Source organism: Entelurus aequoreus, linkage group LG20, assembly GCF_033978785.1.
Source record: "Entelurus aequoreus isolate RoL-2023_Sb linkage group LG20, RoL_Eaeq_v1.1, whole genome shotgun sequence".
NCBI lineage: Eukaryota > Metazoa > Chordata > Actinopteri > Syngnathiformes > Syngnathidae > Entelurus > Entelurus aequoreus.
In genome coordinates, this window is record NC_084750.1 from 47173713 (window position 1) to 47192813 (window position 19101).

At 42.1% G+C, this 19101-nt stretch overlaps 1 protein-coding gene across 1 annotated transcript in view; it reads right to left on the reverse strand.

Moving 5' to 3' along the window:
* The window catches only part of LOC133636337 (oocyte zinc finger protein XlCOF22-like), a 29446-nt gene extending 20348 nt beyond the window's left edge, over positions 1-9098 (reverse strand). Inside the window, exons 1-2 of the mRNA XM_062030294.1 lie at positions 8714-9098; positions 7596-7850 (exon numbers count right to left, since the gene is read on the reverse strand). Of these exons, the coding sequence (XP_061886278.1) occupies positions 7596-7850; positions 8714-8807 (349 nt within the window). The 5' untranslated portion in view covers positions 8808-9098. The remainder of the gene's footprint in view (positions 1-7595; positions 7851-8713) is intronic.
* Positions 9099-19101: the final 10003 nt, after the last annotated feature.

Genomic DNA, 19101 nt, shown 5'->3' on the forward strand with positions numbered 1-19101 from the left:
TCCACCCCCATGCTTCACTGTAGGGATGGTGTTCTTGGGATGATACTCATCCGTCTTTTTCCTCCAAACCCGACAAGTGGAGTTTATACCAAAAAGTTGTATTTTGGTCTCATCTGACCACATGACTTTCTCCCATGACTCCTCTGGATCATCCAGATGGCCATTGGCAAACTTCAGACGGGCCTGGACATGGGCTGACTTAAACAGGGGAACCTTCCGTGTGATGCATGATTTTAAAGCACTACGCCGTAGTGTTCTACTGATAGTACCCTTGGAAACAGTGGTCCCAGCTCTCTTCAGGTCATTCACCAGCTCCTGCCGTGTAGTTCTGGGCTGATTCCTCACTTTTCTTATCATGAGTGATGCCCCACGAGGAGAGATCTTACATGGAGCCCCAGTCCGAGTATAGATTAGCAGTCATGTTTAGCCTCTTCCATGTTCTAACAATTGCTGCAACAGATGATCTATTCTCACCAAGCTGCTTCCCAATTGTCCCATAGCCTTTTTCAGCTTTGTGGAGCTCTACAATGTTGTCTCTGGCCTCTTTTGACAGATCTTTGGCCTTGCCTATGGTAGCAGTTGGACCTTGACTGACTGTGGGTTGCACAGGTGACTTTAATGAGCTCAAAGGGGTGGTGGGTGGGTGATTAGTTGTGGGGTAAAGGTGGACTTTTTTTTAAGGTAGACTGACAGCTCTTTGAGAGTCTTAATTCTTGCTGATTCTCATGTGTGCAAATAGTTATGAACCCCAGTAACATACAAATAAATCATTAAAAAAAATCATACAATGTGATTTCCGGATTTTTCTTTTTAGATTATGTCTCTAACAGTGGAAATACATCTTTGATGAACATTTCAGACCTTTCCCTAATTTCTAAGTGGGAGAACTTGCAAAATTACAGGGTGTGCAAATACTTGTGGACCTCACTGTATATATGTAATGCTCATAAGGGTATTCTAGTAAAATATGCGTCAATACATGTGTCAATATTGACACATTTTGTTGACATGTGTCAATATTTAAAATAGTACTCGAAATCCATTTTTGGCAGCAACAAAGTGGCCATTTGGGTAGATATTTGTTCTAAAAAGGGTATTTCAACAAGTAAACAGTACAGTAGGTAGTTGATTTTGATATATGTAATACTCATAAGGGTATTCTAGCAAAATACGCGTGTGTAAATATGCTATGTGTAAATATCAAAATATCACGTTAAATCACTTTTTGTCAGGCAATATTACATTTAATGACAATTTTACATAAATGAATACATCCAAACACGTTGTTATTATGTGCAGGAAGAAATAACAGTTACAATTGTACGTGACACCGCCCAGCTGCTCATCTTCTTACGTGGGATAACTGCAGACTTTCGAATCACGAAGGAGCTGGCAGTCATGCAGTCAGTTAAAGGGACAACCACAGCTAATGACTTGTTCACAGAGGTAAATGTGTGTTTGGACATGTTAGGACTGAAATGGGACAAGCTGGCAGGTGTGACAACAGATGGTTGGACAATTCTGACGGGGAAATATGTTGGACTTTTGTTAAGTTGTTTGTTGTTTTTCCTTGTTTGTGGAACAAAGTTAAAGTGTGAACAAGTTAAAAATAAATTGCAGTGATTCAATGATTGTTTTTGTTTTCTTATTCAATTTCACATAGCCTAATATAAATATTTAAGGATTAAGAGTTTAAATAAAACCATCAAAAGCAATCTGCTTTTGTTTAAAGTTAAGTGAGGTTAAATGAAATAATTGTTATTATTGTTATTTTTTATCTTACGGTATATCAAAAATAATATTGAGCAAAATGTAATTGATATATTGTCAATGTGGCCCTCCAGCAGTGCTCGGGTTGCTCATGCGGCCCCCGGTAAAAATTAATTGCCCACCCCTGCTCTGACCAGAGAATAATTTCGCCACACCTAGTGTGTGTGTGACAATCATTGGTACTTTAACTTTAACAAACAGCGCTAGTGCACATGCGCCACCTTCAGAGGCGCGCCGCCCCTGCATTTCCAGGAAGTGAGCAATGTCGCCTAAAATGCATTACTAAATGAGGGTTTTCCATAATTAAAAATTAAACGGTAGTACCCAATGTCCAGAATTTTAATGTGGTTTATCATTATACTGTTTACCGTTATATCCCTGATACACACACATATAAATGTACATACACATAAAACTGATGTAAGTGTACCACAAGTGGTACGCCAAATATTATTTTATTATTTAAGTACAGTGTTTTATTTTCCTATTTTCAAACACAATGTTACTGTTCAAACTGTGTGTAATATTACAGTGGCTAAAATATTAAATATACTTGTTAAATAAAGTGTCCTCCTTGTTTTTAATCAGAGGTCTCAAACAAGCGGCCCGCGAGACGTTATTTTGCGGCCCACACCTTGATATGAAAATGTTATGTTAGTGCGGCCCACAAGTTTTATATGAATGCCGCTTGACAGTGTCATACTTGCCAACCCTCCCGATTTTTCCGGGAGTGCCGTGATGTCACTGCCTTTAGCGCCCTCTACAACCTATACAAACAGCTGCCAGCCCAGTCACATGTTGTATTTGGTTTCTGTACACAAACCTAAGTGACTGCAAGACATACTTGATTAACAGCCACACAGGTCACACTGAGGGTTGACCTGCATGGCTGTTGACCAAGTATATCTTGCAGTCACTTACGTGTGTCTGCAGAAGTCGCATACAACACGTGACTGGGCCGGCACGCTGTTTGTATGGTGAAAAAGCGGACGCGACGTTAAAGGCAGTGCTATCACGGCACGCCCTTAATATTGTTGTCCGGGTGAAAATCAGGACAAATTCGAGAGAATGGTTGTCCCATGCAGGAGGTTGTCGGGAGGGGCACTGAAATTCGGGAGTCTCCTGGACAAATCGGGAGGGATGGCAAGTATGTTGCTAGGGCGAGATAGCCATTCAAAGAAGGTGAATTCATTAAAAAGTACATGTTAGATTTTTTTAAGAAATCTTTTCTTGCGGCCCAGCCTCACCCAGTTTCTGCATCCAGTGGCCCCCAGGTAAATTAAGTTTGAGACCCTTGTTTTTAATGAATAATTAAGACCTACTATGCTACTGTATTTTAATGCTGTTCATGATGGTGGTACTTGGAGATCCAAGTATTTGCTGAGGTGGTACTTGATGAAAAAAGTTTGACAACTACTGACGTAGTGACGTTGTAAACTACATTGGCAGCCACCATTTTATTATACCCAAACGGCATCTGCACATACATCGCGCTTCCAACGAGATCCCGTTTTCTCTCTCGAGTTAACAGGAAAAGGAAAAAGCAATATCTGCGTCATTTCATTTTTCTCAAAATACTTTCCACTGTGTTGGTTAGAAAGTTCCACAAGTGTTCACGTTATCCCACGCTTGTGCTACAGCACTCATCTCATTGTGCAACATGTGAATGTTTGAAGTGGAACTAAAGGTGATCTCTGAAAGGGGTACACACTATTTCCAAAGCAGCGCCCTTATCCACATATACAATACTAGAACATATCTGATGAAAAACAACATTATTTTGTTAGTTTAATTATAAGTGGGCCATACCACCTATTATGTTGTACTGTGTACCGGTATTAGTGTAGTACCACGCTACTAATGAATCATGTTCGGTACTATACCGTCTCTGAAACGTACCGGTCCCGCACCCCCTCTGCTCCTACGTCGAAGTCACGTGGTCACATTGCTGGTTTACGAGCAGACGAGCATGTTCGGCGGCACACAATCACAGAGTACTTACAAGCAGACACAGTGTGTAGACAGAAAAGGGAGAACGGACGTATTTTGGTTTAAAAAGTAACAATAAAGGTGAAGTTATAACACTGAAACACCCTCAGGAAGAGGTGCTTTAGGACATGGCTAGCGGCTAATGTCCACCCACAGTGTTTTAGCTACTTCTAAATCACTAATCCTCGCCTCCATGGTGACAAATAATGTAAGTTTCTTACAAGTATTATTATCACTGCAGGACGAACAATAGCTGAACATGCTTCACTACACACCGTAGCTCACCGGCATCAAAATGTAAACAAACGCCACATATCTAGTCGATACTACTATGATTATGTCGATATTTTTTGGCATCACAACATCTTCTTTTGTTTTTTTAAAATGTATATTATGTTTATAAAGTCAGTAAATATGTCCCTGGACACATGAAGACTTTGAATATGACCAATGTATGATCGTGTAACTACTCGGTATCGGATTGATACCCAAATTTGTGGTATCATCCAAAACTAATGTCAAGTATCAAAGAAGAGAAGAATAAGTGATTATTACATTTTAACAGAAGTGTAGATAGAACATGTTAAAAGAGAAAGTAAGCAGATATTAACAGTAAATAAACAAGTAGATTAATAATTCATTTTTACAGTTTGTCCCTCATAATGTGTACAAAATAATAGGTGTATAAATGACACAATATGTTACTGCATACGTCAGCAGACTAATTAGGAGACTTTGTTTGTTTACTTACTACTAAAAGACAAGTTGTCTAGTATGTTCACTATTTTATTTAAGGACTTAACTGCAATAATAAACATATGTTTCATGTACCCTAACTTTTTTTGTTAAAATAAAGCCAATAATGCAATTTTTTGAGGTCCCCTTTTATTTAGAAAAGTACCAAAATAATTTTAGTAGCGGTACCAAAATATTGGTATGGTTACAACACTACCACCTATATTTGAATATTGTCTAATGGAAATGACTGCTGTGTGATAATCACATTAATAACCAGTGTTGGCGTTGACACACTTTTTATGTCTTTTTATGTCAGTGTCGTGACTTGGAGAAGATAACCGGGTCAAGTTTCCGTCCCCAAGATGGCGCCGCTGTAGTGGCTGCTGGTGGCAGGAGCTCTGTGCTCTTGTGTCATCCTTTTGTGTTCCGGATGTTTCCTTCTTGTTTTCATGCAGGGTTTTTTTGCCTTTTGGTTGGGGACCCTTTGGGACTGTGTGACAAGGAGTGGCACTTTGGTGACTTCTGCTGTGCTTTTTTTGTGAATTTCTGGATCTGCCTCCCGGGAGCCTTTTGGCCATGGAGACCAGCTGCTGGGTCTCTGCCACACCAGAGTCCGTTTGGAGAGACTGGAGGAGATGCAGATGAAGAGACAGGACTGCAGAGTTTGGAGAGACTGGAGGAGATGTGGATGAAGAGACAGGACTGCAGAGTTTGGAGAGACTGGAGGAGATGTGGATGAAGAGACATGACTGCAGAGTTTGGAGAGACTGGAGGAGATGTGGATGAAGAGACAGGACTGCGGAGTTTGGAGAGACTGGAGGAGATGCGGATGAAGAGACAGGACTGCAGAGTTTGGAGAGACTGGAGGAGATGTGGATGAAGAGACAGGACTGCAGAGTTTGGAGAGACTGGAGGAGATGCAGATGAAGAGACAGGATTGCAGAGTTTGGAGAGACTGGAGGAGATGCAGATGAAGAGACAGGACTGCAGAGTTTGGAGAGACTGGAGGAGATGTGGATGAAGAGACAGGACTGCAGAGATTGGAGAAACTGGAGGAGATGCAGATGAAGAGACAGGACTGCAGAGTTTGGAGAGACTGGAGGAGATGTGGATGAAGAGACAGGACTGCAGAGTTTGGAGAGACTGGAGGAGATGCGGATGAAGAGACAGGACTGCAGAGTTTGGAGAGACTGGAGGAGATGCGGATGAAGAGACAGGACTGCAAAGTTTGGAGAGACTGGAGGAGATGTGGATGAAGAGACAGGACTGCAGAGATTGGAGAAACTGGAGGAGATGCAGATGAAGAGACAGGACTGCAGAGTTTGGAGAGACTGGAGGAGATGTGGATGAAGAGACAGGACTGCGGAGCTGGCGCTGAGAGCCGGGACAGACAAGCTTCACAGTGTCTTGGCTGAATGAGCAGGTATCGGACACCTCTGTCTCCTTGGACGTATCCTCGCTCATCCATGCAGACTGGACACTGGCCGAGAGTTAGTGGGCGGCCAAGGGTGGAGTCGGCTCTCTTGGTTGCTTTGTTGGGTCTGCTCCTTTCTCTGGCCATGTTCCCCCCACCCCAGCAGACGATGGCGTGGAACACCACAGAGGTCACCACAGTGCATATGTTTTTGTTGTTGTTTGACTTTTGTGGCTGTGTGTAGAAGTGACTGTTCTTTCAATGTCCTTTGTGTTCTTTGATGTTTCCCTCTTACTCACATGTTTCTGTGTTCTATGGCTATGAGTTTGTTTTTCTCTTTGGCCTCAGTCTGGACCCCCTCTCCAGGGGCCCAGGCTGAGACTGATTTTTTTCTTCTCCCCCTTCCCCCCCAGCATTTACGTGTACCTGTTTCTCACCTTTTTTGTAAGGGGTGCCGGAAGTTGGCAGACCCGTCAGCGATCCTGTTCTGTCTCCCTGTAATGTTTGTCTGCTCTTGAATGGGATTGTGCTGAAAATCTTAATTTCCCCTCTGGGATTATTAAAGTATTTCTGATTCTGATTGCGATTTTATTGTCCGTCTTCAAAGTAATGAACTTTCCGGTACAATTTCTTAAATATTGATTCACCGAAAATGTTATCAGTCACAAATACTTTGCACTCGGACAACTTTACCACGAGGGGGCTGTCAAAAGAAAGACTTTAGAAAGACAAGAAAACTTTGCTAATTAGTACTAATAAACTAGATTGATTGAGACATTGCTGGATAGCAGAGAAGTAACTAAATCCAAATAAACTTTGAATATATTTTTTTAAGATATCTGGCTTGTATCTTCTTTAGGGATATAAATCGTTAAGAATTTATCGATATGATACCCTAATCGATACTCGTTATCGATACCAGTATTCATCGGTACTCTTATCGGTACTACATGTCATTTGTTGAAATAAAAAAGTGTAAAAAAGGCATTTTAAATAGCATTCCTATTAGAACAACAGGTTGAACACCTCCAACATGATGTTCTGTAACATCTCAGAGCAGGGAAGTCTTTTATCAACAGCTGTTTATTTGAAGTCTTAAAGAAGTCAACTATTTGTGCAGTGCAAGGTGGAAATGCAGTTATGTCATCTTCTTGTCAATAACACACACATCTCACTTTTGTGTGTGGTTGCTTCCTTATTTGTCATTATTCAAAGCTTATTTTAATGTGTAGCAGCGGCAGCTGAACTCAATGTGACAACGTGTCATAGTTACGTCAGTCAGCTGGAATTAAAAATACAAATAGTTGTGTCGTTAGTCCAGAATCTTCACGGTCCTCATGGACGACATAATTAGGAACCAGTACTAAAAAAAATGGTACTTGGTATACATCCCTAATCTTCACCACTAAACCTTTGAAATATGCTGACATATGTGCTGCTAAAGGTAAATAAACAGTAGCCATATTGAATGTTTGCCTTCATTTGACCACGTGAGGTAAGGAGGACGGCCTCTAGGTCACATGGTTACACCCCAGCAATTACACTGTTGATGATTGATGAGCATTCATTTTTAAATGGTGGTGTTAAAAAGCAAGTATATCTCCATCTTTAGTCATAAATGTGGCCCCCGGATGAACATGTGTCACAAACATTGTATTAGATGATATGTGGATGTTGTGCTTACTTGGACTGTGATGAAGCTGTGAGGACTCAGGTGCTTTGTCTTCATGCTCTTCAGTCTTCACAGAGACAACAGTCATGACATCATCCTCCTCCTGCCCTACAAGACACTCTCCCTCATCTTCCTCTTTAAAAAAATGGGGCTGTGGATCCTCCTCGTCCCCTTTAAAATGTGAGGGCTGTGGATCCTCTAAAGTGAAACTGTCCCCCTGCAGATGAGGGAGACATTCTTCTTGGTGTCCAATCAGCTGATGGATGTCTACAGGACACAAACAAAACACATTTTAACTCCTACATGCTAAATATTAAATCGTACATGAAATATAGGGCTGTGGCAATTGAACATTTTATTAATCAAGTGTTCTACTGGGAATGTTTTTGATTAATCGAGTAACTGGATAAAACATAGTGTTGCTTGGTTAAAGACGAATTTAAGCGACTTTGAGACATTTCACTTCATAATGAACGGCCAATTGGTTTGAGATGGTATGAGATCCAGATGTCATCTTTAGATCAGGCTTTGTTTTTTACACAATCACTGCCACATTAAAAAGTTAAAAGTACCAATAATTGTCACACACACACTAGGTGTGGCCAGATTATTCTCTGCATTTGACCCATCACCCTTGATCACCCCCTGGGAGGTGAGGGGACCACTGAGCAGCAGCGGTGGCCGCGCCTGGGAATAATTTTTATGGTGATGTAACCCCCAATTCCAACCCTTAATGCTGAGTACCAAGAGGTGAGGTAATGGGTAGTAGGTTAATGGCTGCACCAATATGAAGGAAATAACAGGTCAGTATAGCTTGTACACACATAAATAACTTGTCAAACCTGCCAGCTAGCAGGCTAGGTTTACAGCGCCAGTTACCATGGTAACTGACTCTGACTTTGTCTTAGTTTTGTGTAAACATGTTGATACACATTGTTACAAACTGAGAGGAACATCAACCTCTCATAAATAGTGTGTGTCTGAAAGTGTCTCGTTTTTATGAACAACATAAAACAATCAGTGCATCATCCTCACATGACAATTTATCTTCCTATAGACAATCTATTGAAGAATAGTGTTAATAATAAATATAAAGTTAGTAAAGATGTGAGAGTAAGAAGTAAACAAACCTGTTGTGTGTAACACAACTTGATGTTGTCGCTCCTTCTCCTCTTTTGTTGGACAAAGTTCCTCCTCGTACTCTGCTATGGTTCTTTCGCACATTTTCACACAATCACAACACTTTACACTCACACTTGATCTCTGCTTAGCGATGTGTTTTCACCACTTCCGCCTCTCTTTGTTAGCAGCTAACAAGCTAAGCTAACTAGAGAGCTAAGCTAGCTGGAGAAGCATCAAAGACTAATATACAAACAGTTATTATTACTCTATTTAATAGAGTGTAATAAAGGACATATATGTGTACATGGACGCACAGATTAAGAACACTGAACTGTGACGACTGCAATAACGTCTTCACCGTCAGACGCCATCTTGTTTTATCCTCGCCGTGTTTGGTTCGCGCGCAGTCTTGTCAGATCTCGCGAGAGAAACAAGTACCCAGTTCTTTTCCAGATCTCGCGAGAGAAATAAGTACAATCAGCTTTCCACCCCCGGTAAAACTATTTTATTATATACTATTTACTTATTCTGAAAATAAAAGTCAACTTGTCCATTTCAAATTTTCAAAACAAAGACATACAATTTATTTTCGTAAACATATTCAAATATTTAACAATGTATTGAAACAACAGTAGCATAAGGAAATAAAAAATAAATAAATATTACACTCATGATATTATTTTTGTCTTTGATGCTAATCGTTTTTATAATGTATTTTAGAATGTGGGAGGTTTTCATGTTCTTTCTAAATTTCCTTTGGCATTATATTTATATATATTACACTTTTATGCAGATGACTGCCAAATGTATATGCCAATTTCAAAAGGCCACGGCCCCCTGACACCCCTTCTCAACTGTCTATGCCACGTCAAGGCTTGGTTAGCCCAGAATGTTTTAATATTGAATGAGGGAAAAACGGAAATGTCAGTCACGTGAGCTCTGGAAAAACCAGCTTCCCGGTTGCAGCCAAAAACTTAAAACCAGACTCACCAACATCAGCATCAAGGAGGGTGACTCCCTCATTACAGACAAAATGGAGGTAGCAAGCAGACTTAACGCCTTTTTCACCAGCATAGCCGCAACATTTGTTAACAAGCTGTCCCACCACTCTGGTCGCTTTGGTGTAGAACACATTACAGCCTTCTACAGAAAGCTAGGAGTATCAAACAATAATTTCAAATTAGAAATGGTCACAGCTGATGAGGTGCTTAAAAAATTGAGCGCGCTCCACCCAAACAAGGCCACTGGCCTTGATAATATTCCCTCCAGATTCCTAGGGACTCTGCCTCCATCATTGCCCCGATCATCACGCACATAATAAACCTATCAATTACACAAGGCCAAGTACCAAAAGATTTTAAGATAGCAAGAGTAACTCCCCTCTTTAAAAAAGGAAGCAAATTGGAACCTGGCAACTACCGACCTGTTTCTATTCTCAGTTCCATTTCGAAAGTAATGGAGAAAATAGTTTATGAACAGGTCGATAGTGACCTTGCCACTAATAAACTCATGTACAAATTCCAATCCGGCTTCAGAACTAACCACTCCACTGACACATGCCTTCTCTATCTGACCGACCACATCAAACATGAGGTGGACGCGGGCAAATACTGCGGCATGGTCATGCTGGACCTTCAGAAGGCCTTTGACACCGTTAACCACGCTATACTGTTGGATAAGCTCAGAGCAATCGGATTGAACAAAACCTCATCAAGCTGGATGCAATCTTACTTGGAGGGGAGGAAACAGGTGGTAGAGGTGAACGGCACCGTGTCCCCCCCCCTCTCAGTAAGCTGTGGAGTCCCCCAGTATATTAGGGCCTTTACTGTTCCTAATATACATAAACGACATGTCATCGGCATGCGACTGTGAATTGTTATTGTTTGCGGATGACTCTGCCCTGCTGGTATCGGACAGGGACAAGTCACAGGTGGAGAAAATCCTCAGTGCTGAACTCTGTAGAACTTGCACCTGGCTCACTGACAACAAGCTATCCATACACTTGGGTAAAACTGAATCCATCCTGTTTGGGTCCCACATCAACCTTAAGAAAGTCAATGACTTCACTATAAAAGTGGGTGACATTGTTATCAACAGGAAAGATGAGGTCACCTACCTAGGTTCCATTCTAGAGGCCAGAGGTGGGACCAAGTCATTGCTTTGCAAGTCACAAGTAAGTCTCAAGTCTTTGCCCTCAAGTCTCGAGTCAAGTCCCGAGTCAAGACAGGCAAGTCCCGAGTCAAGTCCAAAGTCAAGACTGGAAAGTCTCAAGTCAAGTCACAAGTCCTGCATTTTGAGTTTCGAGTCCTTTCAAGTCCTTTTAACCACAGACTAATATTTTTACACAGATTGTGTATGCTTTTAAACCGCTGTATTTATTTATTAAAACAAGTGCATTTGAAATAGCAGGGAAAAAAATAGTACTGACATTGCAATTCATAATAGCACTATTAACCAGTCATTTTAATAGTTTAAACAATTTTAAACATTTAACTCATTCCTTTACAGAATAAACACATTTGCAAAAACAAGTGCAACTGTACTTATTTGTACAAAAGTGTTAACATTATATTTCCATGGCATATTGCATTGTAACTAGTTCCACAGCAGTTTCTATTCTGTTCTTACCTTATCTCATTGATCTCATCTCATACTGTATGTGTGTGTATGTGTGCGTACACATGAAAAACATAACAAATACATGAACATAACAATGAACAGAGTTGTACTTTTTAGATGTCAGGGCCCTATGCAATATGTACACATATTCTTAATATAGTATACATTTTAACTGACCTTTATTTGACTATGTTTGTCTTTTTGTAGGTGGCTAAAATATGCGGTGCTGCTGACCGCCGTCTAACGTTATGTTACTGTGTGTGATACATTGACTAACGTAACGTTAAGTGTAGGTACCTCATGCAACCCTGCTTAAAAAAATCACTTGACAAAAAGTATGAATAAGGAAGCAAACTGCAGTGGACGCAACATATTGCTGTGTTTGAAATGATGTTATAACCATAGACATCTTATACATAGACGCAGTATTGGTTGCTGTGACGCGAGCAAATTGCATCTTGAAGTGGTGATGAGGAGCCGGTGAGCAGCCTAAACTGACAGTTGACAGGTAGAAAACAAAGATGCCGGGCTGGTGTTCAGCGTTTTCCTGCTCAAATGAGCGGACTGTTGAAAATAGGAATCGGGGGATTACTTTTCACAAGTAAGATTTAACATTAATGTACTTTTGGTTGTATTTTATGAAAATAACATTACCACAGAGTTAAGAAGGAGCAAAGATCTTCAATATTTGTATGTGAAAATCACAAACAAATCTTCTGGGGGAGAATGACGCCCATACAGGGGTTTGGTTAACAAACTTTCAGCCCCACCTAAAACAAAATTCACCAGCCGCCACTGATTATGATGCATTCTCATTTTAGGCAAAATATAAGACAATACTTTCTTAACAGTATAATTGTAACCAGGAATAAGTCTTCAAGTAACAATATTCAAATACTAACATTGTTGGGTAAGACAGCATTTGGTTTTATTCTGAATCCAGTGAAACAGATTGGTGGTTTTAGCTGATATAAAGACTTTCAGGTGTTTATATATGTTTAAGTATTTGGCAGACGCTTTTATCCAAAGCGACATACATAAAAAATACATATATAACAATCACTGTAAACGTGATCATTTAAAGGCCTACTGAAAGCCACTACTACCGACCACGCAGTCTGATAGTTTATATATCAATGATGAAATCTTAACATTATAACACATGCCAATACGGCCGGGTTAACTTATAAAGTGACATTTTAAATTTGCCGCTAAACTTCCGGTTCGAAACGCCTCTGAGGATGACGTATGCGCGTGACGTAGCCCGGCGAACACGGGTATGCCTTCCACATTGAAGCCGATACGAAAAAGCTCTGTTTTCATTTCATAATTCCACAGTATTCTGGACATCTGTGTTCGTGAATCTGTTTCAATCATGTTCATTGCATTATGGAGAAGGAATCCGAGCAAGCAAAGAAGAAAGTTGTCGGTGCGAAATGGACGTATTTTTCGAACGTAGTCAGCCACAACAGTACACAGCCGGCGCTTCTTTGTTTACATTCCCGAAAGATGCAGTCAAGATGGAAGAACTCGGATAACAGAGACTCTAACCAGGAGGACTTTTGATTTGGATACACAGACGCCTGTAGAGAACTGGGACAACACAGACTCTTACCAGGATTACTTTGATTTGGCTGACAAAGACGCAGACGTGCTACTGTGAGTATGCAGCTTTGGCTTTTTTTTGCGTATGTACGTAACTTTTTTAAAATATATAAGCTTTATGAACCTTGGGTTAGGTGAACGGTCTTTTGGGCTGAGTGATTGTGTGTGTTGATCATGTGTTTGAATTGTATTGGCGTGTTCTATGGAGCTAGGAGCTAGCAGAGGAGCTAGGAGCTAGCATAACACGTACCGTACCGTACGTGCGCGTCACGTACGTAACTTTTTAAAAATATATAAGCTTTATGAACCTTGGGTTAGGTGAACGGTCTTTTGGGCTGAGTGATTGTGTGTGTTGATCAGGTGTTTGAATTGTATTGGCGTGTTCTATGGAGCTAGGAGCTAGCAGAGGAGCTAGGAGCTAGCATAACAAACACGCAGGTGTTATTATGCAGGATTAATTTGTGGCATATTAAATATAAGCCTGGTTGTGTTGTGGCTAATAGAGTATATATATGTCTTGTGTTTATTTACTGTTGTAGTCATTCCCAGCTGAATATCAGGTACCGTGAGTATGCAGCCTTGGCTGCTAAACATTCGATAACTTGACCGTATGTGCGCGTCACGTACGTAACTTTTTAAAAATATATAAGCTTTATGAACCTTGGGTTAGGTAAACGGTCTTTTGGGCTGAGTGACTGTGTGTGTTGATCAGGTGTTTGAATTGTATTGGCGTGTTCTATGGAGCTAGGAGCTAGCAGAGGAGCTAGGAGCTAGCATAACAAACACGCAGGTGTTTTTATGCAGGATTAATTTGTGGCATATTAAATATAAGCCTGGTTGTGTTGTGGCTAATAGAGTATATATATGTCTTGTGTTTATTTACTGTTGTAGTCATTCCCAGCTGAATATCAGGTCACCCCCGGCTCTCACAGCATCTTCCCTATCTGAATAGCTTCAACTCCCCACTAGTCCTTCACTTGCACTTTACTCATCCACAAATCTTTCATCCTTGCTCAAATTAATGGGGAAATTGTCGCTTTCTCGGTCCGAATCTCTCTCACTTCATGCGGCCATCATTGTAAACAATAGGGAACTTTGCGTATATGTTCAACTGACTACGTCACGCTACTTCCGGTAGGTGCAAGCCTTTTTTTTTATCAGATACCAAAAGTTGCAATCTTTATCGTCGTTGTTCTATACTAAATCCTTTCAGCAAAAATATGGCAATATCGCGAAATGATCAAGTATGACACATAGAATAGATCTGCTATCCCCGTTTAAATAAAAAAAATTCATTTCAGTAGGCCTTTAAGGGAAGAATGTAATACAAAATATCAATACAAAGTGTCAAGACAGAATAAACTCTCTGCTGCTGCAGCAACAGAGATACGGTCTATAAGATATATAGATATCTAATGTATTCATACATTGTTTATGTAGGATATACGCATGTATATATAACGTAATTATATTGTTTCTTCAACTTAAAAATAGCTGACCGTTTTTTCCCCTTTCTCTGGGCTTATATTCCCAGTTTTGATCTCGGACGTCTGGTCACTTATAGCATATAAGAATATTCTATTACTGTTAAGCAAACTATGAATAATAAAACATGTGACCATTATCATAGCTACACGTATGACAAAAAAGCGCGTGAAAACGAGTGGTATTCAGTGAGGTAAAATGAATTAAATGCGCTGACAGTTCATTGCTCCTGCCAAATGAATTGCACTGAGTGGAGCGGATCACCACTCCAAGATGGCGGCCCCGCGTCTCGTCTGCGCCAGTAAGCAGTAGCGCTCGATGCTGCGTCTACTTATAAGATGTCTATGGTTACGACGTTAGCAGTGAGTTTACAGCCTCACTGATTTAACTACACAGCAAATAAAAGTCATGTTACTTAGCCAATATACGTTAGCTTACATTCAAAACTTACCCTTCTTTGTGCAACTTCAAATGTCGAACGAAGTTGGAAGTTGTTGCGTCTCCGTCTGTAATATTCGAACTGCGTGATTTGCATACGGCAATTCGTTTTTTGTTGACCAAGTCGTAGTTTTTATACCCGAACGAAACCAACTTTGGTATAAACCTTTCTCACTGGCGCGTTGTTTGACAACTCTTGTTCATTGGTTGTCCTGCAATTTGATTGGATGAATGCTGTGTGATGAAAACAATGTAGATCTAATTTGATTGGCTGTTGTACTGAGAGCACACACGCTGACACGCAGCACACACGCTGATAGACACACACGTACAAAATGAAAGCTACGGAGCGCTCCCAAATAACTTTTTAAGCTTTAGGTTTTGGGGAAAGTAGCAAGTCATGTCAAGTCAAAAGGCTCAAGTCCAAGTGAAGTCACAAGTCATTGATGTTAAAGTCTAAGTCGAGTTGCAAGTCTCTTTACATTTTGTCAAGTCGAGTCTAAAGTCATCAAATTCATGACTCGAGTCTGACTCGAGTCCAAGTCATGTGACTCGAGTCCACACCTCTGCTAGAGGCTAATCTTTCCTGTGATAAAATGGCAACCATGGTAATCAAAAACGTCAACCAACGAACGAGATTTCTCTATAGAATCTCCTCTCTGGTCAACAAAAGCACCATGAGGATTCTGGCGGGAACTTTCATTCAACCCTTTTTCGATTACGCATGCACCTCCTGGTACCCTAGCACCTCCAAAACCCTCAAATCTAAACTCCAAACATCCCAGAACAAGCTAGTCAGATTACTTCTAGACCTCCACCCCAGATCACACCTCACTCCTACCCACTTCTCCAAAGTGGGCCGGCTCAAGTTGGAGGCCAGAGTAAAACAACTTGCACTGAGCCTAGTCTATAAAATCCGCTACACCTCCCTGATACCGAAGTACATGTCAAACTACTTCCTTAACATAAATGACCGCCATAACCACAACACCAGGGGGCGCTCCACTAACCACGTTAAACCAAGATTCCGATCTAACAAAGGTCTTAACTCATTCTCTTTCTATACCACATCAATGTGGAAAGCACTCCCAACAGGTATAAAAGAAAGGGCATCTCTATCCTCCTTCAAAAGCGCAATAAAAGTTCACCTCCAGGCAGCTACAACCCTAAACTAACACCCTCCCCGGATTGTTAATAATCAAATGTAAACAATCAAATGCATATACTTTTTCTTATGACTTCTGATCTCTCTCTCTCTCTCTCTCTCTCTCTCTCTCTCTCTCTTTCTCTCTCTCGCGCTCTCTCTCTATGTCCACTACTTGCTGTCCATATCCTACCAAGTCAGACCTACACTGTTCCAATATCCATTTTTCTGTTCTCAATTGTTGATGACTGATGATAACAACCAAACCTAACACCCCCCCTCCACACCCCGGATTGTAAATAATGTAAATAATTCAATGTGATTATCTTGTGTGATGACTGTATTATGATGATAGTATATATGATAGTATATATCTGTATCATGAATCAATTTAAGTGGACCCCGACTTAAACAAGTTGAATAACTTATTTGGGTGTTACCATTTAGTGGTTAATTGTACGGAATATGTACTTCACTGTGCAACCTACTAATAAAAGTCTCAATAAATCAATCAAGTTTTTGGTCCGGCCCTCCCTGACTTGGGACCATTGCAAAATGATGTGCGTCCCAAAGTCACCAGCCTTGGCGTCACTATAGACAGCCATTTTAAAGTTGACAAACAAGTCAAGGGCGTTTTAAAATCCTGTTTTTATCATCTTCATCTTTTAGCAAAGGTAAAACCATTTTTATCTTTTAACCTTTTTGAACAAGTGGTGCATGCTTTTATTTCAAGTGGCCTGGACTACTGCAATGCACTTTATGCTGGCATTAGCCAAAAAGCTCTCTCCCGGTTGCAGTTAGTCCAGATGGCGCGCTCTGTGTGTGTCTGGGTGTGTCTGGGTGTGTGTGTCTGGGTGTGTCTGGGTGTGTCTGGGTGTGTCTGGGTGTGTCTGGGTGTGTCTGGGTGTGTGTGTCTGGGTGTGTCTGGGTGTGTCTGGGTGTGTCTGGGTGTGTGTGTCTGGGTGTGTGTGTGTGTCTGGGTGTGTCTGGGTGTGTGTGTCTGGGTGTGTCTGGGTGTGTGTGTCTGGGTGTGTCTGGGTGTGTCTGGGTGTGTGTGTCTGGGTGTGTGTGTGTGTCTGGGTGTGTCTGGGTGTGTGTGTCTGGGTGTGTCTGGGTGTGTGTGTCTAGGTGTGTCTGGGTGTGTCTGGGTGTGTCTGGGTGTGTGTGTCTGGGTGTGTGTGTGTGTCTGGGTGTGTCTGGGTGTGTGTGTCTGGGTGTGTCTGGGTGTGTGTGTCTGGGTGTGTCTGGGTGTGTCTGGGTGTGTCTGGGTGTGTGTGTCTGGGTGTGTGTGTGTGTCTGGGTGTGTCTGGGTGTGTGTGTCTGGGTGTGTGTGTCTGGGTGTGTCTGGGTGTGTCTGGGTGTGTCTGGGTGTGTGTGTCTGGGTGTGTCTGGGTGTGTCTGGGTGTGTCTGGGTGTGTGTGTCTGGGTGTGTCTGGGTGTGTCTGGGTGTGTGTGTCTGGGTGTGTGTGTGTGTCTGGGTGTGTCTGGGTGTGTGTGTCTGGGTGTGTGTGTCTGGGTGTGTCTGGGTGTGTCTGGGTGTGTCTGGGTGTGTCTGGGTGTGTCTGGGTGTGTGTGTCTGGGTGTGTCTGGGTGTGTCTGGGTGTGTCTGGGTGTGTGTGTCTGGGTGTGTGTGTGTGTCTGGGTGTGTCTGGGTGTGTCTGGGTGTGTCTGGGTGTGTGTGTCTGGGTGTGTCTGGGTGTGTCTGGGTGTGTCTGGGTGTGTCTGGGTGTGGGAAGGGGAGGGGAGGGGAGGGGGGTGCGCAATGCAACGTAAACCGTTGGCCAACCAAAAAGTAACCACAGAACACTATAATGTTCTGTGGTTACTTTTGGTTGGCCAAGTGGACGTGACGACAGGCTGTCCTCACTCAGGTACGCACGGACCTGGAGGGGGCGTGCCTTAAGTCCGGCTGGAAATCGGGAGTAATTTGGGAGAATGGTTGTCCCGGGGAGAGGCACTGAAATTCGGGAGGGTTGGCAAGTATGAGATATTGTCACTTCTTTTCTTTTGTCGAGCACAAAGAAAAGAACATTTTAGTTAAATGTAAGTTGTGTCTTGGATCAAAGATCCCGTCTACTGCCCAAAACAACAATTCAAATCTGCCTGGTTAGGCTTTGTGTGTGTCACGTGTGCCTTCCTTAGGTGAAGCCAGGTTTGTGTATGTCACGTGTGCCTTCCTTAGGTGAAACCAGGTTTGTGTATGTCACGTGTGCCTTCCTTAGGTGAAGCCAGCTTTGTGTATGTCACGTGTGCCTTCCTTAGGTGAAACCAGGTTTGTGTATGTCATGTGTGCCTTCCTTAGGTGAAGCCAGCTTTGTGTATGTCACGTGTGCCTTCCTTAGGTGAAACCAGGTTTGTGTATGTCATGTGTGCCTTCCTTAGGTGAAACCAGGTTTGTGTATGTCACGTGTGCCTTCCTTAGGTGAAGCCAGGTTTGTGTATGTCACGTGTGCCTTCCTTAGGTGAAACCAGGTTTGTGTATGTCACGTGTGCCTTCCTTAGGTGAAGCCAGGTTTGTGTATGTCACGTGTGCCTTCCTTAGGTGAAGCCAGGTTTGTGTATGTCACGTGTGCCTTCCTTAGGTGAAACCAGGTTTGTGTATGTCACGTGTGCCTTCCTTAGGTGAAGCCAGGTTTGTGTATGTCACGTGTGCCTTCCTTAGGTGAAGCCAGGTTTGTGTATGTCACGTGTGCCTTCCTTAGGTGAAGCCAGGTTTGTGTATGTCACGTGAGCCTTCCTTAGGTGAAGCCAGGTTTGTGTATGTCACGTGTGCCTTCCTTAGGTGAAGCCAGGTTTGTGTATGTCACGTGTGCCTTCCTTAGGTGAAGCCAGGTTTGTGTATGTCACGTGTGCCTTCCTTAGGTGAAGCCAGGTTTGTGTATGTCACGTGTGCCTTCCTTAGGTGAAGCCAGGTTTGTGTATGTCACGTGTGCCTTCCTTAGGTGAAGCCAGGTTTGTGTATGTCATGTGTGCCTTCCTTAGGTGAAGCCAGGTTTGTGTATGTCACGTGTGCCTTCCTTAGGTGAAGCCAGCTTTGTGTATGGTACGTGTGCCTTCCTTAGGTGAAACCAGGTTTGTGTATGTCACGTGTGCCTTCCTTCGGTG